The 5790-nt window shown below is 35.9% G+C and overlaps 1 protein-coding gene across 1 annotated transcript; it reads right to left on the reverse strand.

Annotated features, from left to right (window-relative positions):
- Window positions 1-1968: 1968 nt before the first annotated feature.
- On the reverse strand, window positions 1969-5117 carry LOC136209896 (trihelix transcription factor PTL). The gene is made up of 2 exons (XM_066001520.1): window positions 4316-5117; window positions 1969-3510 (listed from the first exon to the last, which is right to left on the reverse strand). Exons 1-2 carry the CDS (start codon window positions 4882-4884, stop codon window positions 2328-2330), a joined length of 1752 nt encoding a protein of 583 aa, XP_065857592.1. The 5' UTR covers window positions 4885-5117; the 3' UTR covers window positions 1969-2327.
- Between the last annotated feature and the right edge of the window lie 673 nt (window positions 5118-5790).

Raw genomic sequence — 5790 nt, forward strand, 5'->3', positions numbered from 1 at the left:
CCTATTTTAAGCAAAATTGGGTTCAAATTTTATGGATAGTGAAAACAGTTAATAATGATAATAAATTTGCATAACATTTATTTGGGCTAGCTAAGTATGTACTTGTTTTTGTAAGTTAGTGGTGATATTCATATATATGGTGGTTTGTAAAGGAAAGAGGTACCACAGTGAAATTCCAAGGAACAAAACAGGTGAACTAAAGGAACTTTCATAATTACATCTTTTTGTATTTTCCTCTTTCTAAATTATAACACTCAAAAGTACAAATCTTTACACCATGCATAATCATCATATACCAATTTAATTCTTTACTTACCAAATTTATACTTCAAAACCTTTATTACTTATCTCATAACTCTAATAATTACCTTTTTATTTGAATATCACACTCTTAATTAGAAATTCTAATTGACAAAGTGGAAATTAGGGTCTGTTTGGTTTACTGTTCTTTGCTGTTACGATTTGCTCTTGGGAAAAGCTGTTTTTCCAAAAAGTTGGGATTCTTTGTTTTTGTAAAAAGCTAATTTTCAACTATAAAAGGCAAACATGAGATGTCTAACCAAACACCTAAAACTCTTCATTTTAAAGTGAAAAGGCGAACAAGAGGTGAAAAGTAGGTAACCAAACATCCCCTTAGACTTAATTAATACACATAGTTATGTCGCCAAAGTCATACCAATATCAAACGTTTATTCTTAATGTGAATATATGATTAAAAGAAAGATTAGTATATTACGAGCCCAAAAATTTGGTATAAAAAATGATGGTCTCTATGAACTTATAAAATATCTCATTAATCTTTTGAACTTGTTTAAAGTAACATAATTAACTTCATATGTCCGCGTGGCAGAACAAGCAAGAATTTTGACAAATTAAAATGTATATTACTTTAATCAAGTTTAGAAGGTTGATAAAACACGGTAAAAAAAGTTCAAGATAAATAGTCACTTCAACCAAATTAAAATGATCAACATATCACTTTAAACAAGTTATAAAACTGATGAGATGCTACTTAAATTTAAAGAGTCAATCCGTTTTTTATTAACCAAGGTTAGAGAAGCCCTAATGTATTAAGCCTTAAAGAATTTGTTAATCACACACATAAATATAACAAATAAAATTGACTTAATACATAATGACACATTTAAATTTGTTTTTTTTCTCGTTTGACACTCTACACTTATACTTAGACCTATTATGTACCTCAATTTGTCATTTTTGGACCTCCAACATCCAGTGGTGAAGGCAGCCCAGTATTTGGGGAGCCGGAGCCCCCCCTACTACGACGAAACCCTAAATAGGGTGCTGCCTCCACCGGAATTTGCCACCTCTTCTTTTCGACCTTCCCTCTCTTCTAAAGTATGAACCCTCCTCCTTTCTCCGTTCACCACATCGCCGACATCAAAATCCACCCCTCTCTCACGGCCCATTGGAAGACTAAAATTAATCTCCCTAATCTCAATCTTAGTTCTCCACCGGAATTAGCCACCTCTTCTCTTCAACCTTTCCTCTCTTTTGAAGTATGAACCCTCATCCCTCATCCCTCCACCCTCCTTCATTCACTGTGTCACCGGCATCAAATCCACCCCCTCTCTCACAGCCCCATTAGAGGACTAAAATTAACCTCCTAATCTCAAATCCTTATTCTGCCGCTCTCCTTATATGTTGATTTGGCAAATGCTAAACTTGACATGATAGTCAAACTTTTATCTAAGCATGTTTATGTTTTCCATACAACAAATAAAATTATCACATGTCTAAAATCAACAATTTTAAAAATGTAATAAGTACAAATATCAGTTCAGGATGACAAACAAAATGATAAAATTTAGGTATCAAATCATAGGTATGAAGTGAAATGAAATTCCATAATATTGGTATTTCATATCTGCATTGCATGAACCCAAGTAGAAAGCATAATAAATGTTGGGTTAAGAACCCAACAAAGAGTAAACTTACCCATCTTCATCAAATTCAAGAAAAGAGATATATATAAAAAAACATTATTTTGTTGACCTTAAAGATTCTCCCATAATAAGATTAATTAATATAGGGCATTAAATTAAACAAAGAAACAGCAATCCCAATAACAGAAAAATATATAAACCCTAAAATAAGTCAGCTCTTGGCTTTGCTTTGCTTGCATTGCTTACACACTGCAAAGGAAAGGAAGTCACATCTGTCTCAAGTCAATTTTTTTTGCTTACCTTCCTTGACATGATTGATCATTTCCTTCCTTCAATCCTGCTCTCTCTCTCTCTCCCTCTCTCTCTCTCTACTAGACCAACTAAACAAACTGTCAGTATTTGTTTGTTTTTCACTGACTTTCACTGAGTTTCACCATCTTCATCTTCTCCTTTACTTAGCTTCAATCCATAGTTTTCCCACAAGTTTATTTGATCTCCTCCTCCTGCTACTCCTCCTCCTCCTCCTCCATCACTCATCAAGAATGGAAAACAACTCTCATTTCCTTGTTGGTGTTGATGATTAGTGTTCCCTTGTTGTTCATAGTAGAAATAACTTGAATTTGAGTTTGAGTTTGTATTCTCCTTCCTTTTCTTGTTGCTCATCATCATCATCATTTTCCTGTTGTAATTGCTTATGCTATCCCATTTTTCCTTGCACATTAATGGGTTCTTTTCATATCCTAAACATCCCATTTTTCTTGCTATATCTTTCCATAATGCTTCTTCTTCTTCTATGCTCCCACTTTGTTGGAACCTTGGCTCTAAGTTACTTCTCAATTGCATTAATCTTGAAACTTCTGATTCTTCCCAGATGTTGTTGTTGTTGATGTCGTTGTTATTATTATCACATTCGTTTTCGTTTTCATTCTGATTTTCGGCTTCCTTTCCGGTTAGTTTTCTCAATGTATCCATTAAAGTAGCATCTCTAGCTTCAATCCATGCTCTTTCTTTAGCCCAAAACTTGTGCTCTTTTTCAACTCTTGCAGCTTCTTGTTTCCTCCATTCTTCTTCTCTCAACATTCTCTCTTGCTCCTTCTCTTCAAGTGTTGTTGTCAACTTCTCCAACCATGTTTCTTGCCTCTCGATTAGCTTCCTCATCTGCGAATCGATGAAGTCTTTAATCTTCGATTTCCAGCTCTTCCCTCTCTTCCTCCTAATCTTCTCAGATGAATCATTCTCAAGCAATGTAGCCGTGCTGAGATCATTATCATCGGACGAACAAGTATCGAATTCAGACGAATTCGAGAGGCTAAGACTATCACACACTTTGTGAGAATGGAAATTCTCTTGATTAGCTTGCATAGAAGTGTTAATCCCAGTATGAAACCGGCCACCGGTTCCTATGAATTGGGATTCCGGGATTGAACAAACATTGCTTGTCTCTCCATAAAGAGCTTCAAGTTGCCTAAAGAATCTATAATGCTTACCATCTTGCCTTCCTGCTTTTCCTTCCTTTGTCTTCTTGTAATACTTGTACAAGTTCTCAAACTTCTCCCTGCATTTCTTCCCACTCCTTTGATATCCATGCTCCTCAGACATTATCCTAATTCGAAATTCAAAGGAAAAAGATTCAGAATTGGAACAAAAACACAAGCGAAACATGAATTACAAACAACCCTAGAGTGAGTTCATCATGTGATAATGGCCTGGAGAATCAATTTAGCATGCCACTATTCAAAAATTGCTAAACAAAGATAAAACCTATTATGGATATTTGCTAATAAAGGTTTAAATGCTACTTAATTACTTAATTAAGCATATATAAGGTCAGCTATTACACATTTTCAATTGGGAAAAAAGAGTCAGAAATGGAGACGTACAAACACACAAACACATATATATTTATATATATATATATACACACAAGCAGTTCCAAAAAAAAATTCAGGCAGAAAAGATCAATAATTAAGCAATGAAGAAACAAGAAAATAAATAGCACCTGAACATCAGTCTGTGACTGAGCAGTCATTTTCTTAGTCAAAAACCTCTTATCAATTTTTTTTTAATGGCAGAAACAGCAGAAAAAAAGAGATAAACAGAATGAATATGAAGCCAATTTCAAAGAAAATATTTAAAAATCCATACAAAAATCGGAGAAATGGAAGAACAGACAGCTGGTTTCTCCATTATAGAAGGAAGAAGATGAAGAAGAGAGTAACAAACAACAGCTTCTTCTTCCTCCATTGTTGATGTATCGAGCTTTAATTTGAAATTCTCCATGAATAGTAAGAAAATACAGCAAAACGATGAAGAAAATCTCGCTAAAAATCAATAGCGGAAAGAGACTGAGAAAAACGAAGAAGACGAAGAAGGAGAAAAAGGAGAGAAGTTAGGGTAAAATGATGTACCTAGAAACTTCATCCCACAAAGGACCTTTCTGATTAGCTTCTTTAAACTTTAAATCGAGCCGAGATCTGATCTCAAGAAGTGTCAACGTCTCTTGACGAGGCCATCTTCCAGTTCCACCATCGCCGCCGAAAGAACCAGCATCACCACCGTCCATCGCACACAGTGTAGGAGTAGAACAACCAGCAGCGAGAGCAGTGTTAGCACTATTACCCGAAGCAGAACCAAGAAACGTCGTCGTAGAAGTCGGCGTCGTCGTCTGATTCAGATTCGGACTCTGAGCAGGAGCGATACAAGTAGAAGGAGTAGAATCGGAGTGAAATTCGTGTAATCCGGCGCCTCCGGCGCGAGGCATGAGCATCATCATATCGTAGTGGTGCGGAAGCTGCTGCTGCTGGTGGTGATGCTGCTGGTGCTGGGGGTGGTGAGTTCGGAAGAGGTCGACGGGGAGTGGAGGAGGGGGAGGGAAATGTTGAGGACGGGTGGTTCCGGTGATGAAGTGACGGAGATCTATGTTGTACTGATTGTTGTGGTTGTGGTGGTGGTGGTGGTTGTGATCTTCCATTTCCATGGAAAGGGAGAAAGAGGAGAAAGAGAGAAAGATGGAGGAAAGGGTTTTGATATATTGAAGGGAAGGGAAGGGGAGAAAGAAAGAGAGAAAGATAGCGGCAAACTCGGATCGTGTCGTCCAGGAAAAAGGTGGAATTTATGCACAGGACATTGGTCCCATTTCTGTTTTCTCTTTTTTTCTTTCTTTTCTCTTTTCATTTATATGTAATGTATGTATATACACTACACAGAACTCTGAACTTCACTGTTTGTTATGTTTCTTAATCTCCCGTTAATTAGCTCACTTAATTTAAGAGTCAGACAAGTTAATCTAGAACGTTCTAGTTTACCTACTGTTTGCTGTTAAGGTTTACAGTTTGTCTAAGATTTGAAGTTAAGGTTTACAGTTTGTTAACTGCTGTTGAAAAAAATTTGTTTTTCATGTATATTTCTCTTTCCACCAATCATACCCATGTAGTGAGACTCAAAAACGATTTTTGATTAGTCAGGAGTATTATTCCCGGAATACTCTAAAATTTCTCAAGGTAAACATAAGCAGAAAATGGAGTAAAGAAATACCCCTTTATTGATTTAATTTCAACACATAGTAAGATTGATCTGTATTGTTCACGTTTTTAAATCCAGTTGTCAATCGCATGCAAAGCTGTGGCAGATATTAATATCTAGGCTTTAACTATCGGCTTAATCTTTTAATTCAAATGGTTCTTTAACATGATATCAGAGTCTCGTAGAGCTAGTAATCGAGAGTTTGAAACTTCACATCCTTGTTTATTGATTAAATTTCAACACATGGTAAAATGAACACATGTATGCACGCTTCAAGCTCATGGGCATTCACATCAAGGGTTATATTAGATATTAATATAAAAGCAATTATTGAGCTTTAATTATCAACTTAACTTAAGTT

Source organism: Euphorbia lathyris, chromosome 10 (genome assembly GCF_963576675.1).
Source record: "Euphorbia lathyris chromosome 10, ddEupLath1.1, whole genome shotgun sequence".
In the NCBI taxonomy this organism is placed as follows: domain Eukaryota; kingdom Viridiplantae; phylum Streptophyta; class Magnoliopsida; order Malpighiales; family Euphorbiaceae; genus Euphorbia; species Euphorbia lathyris.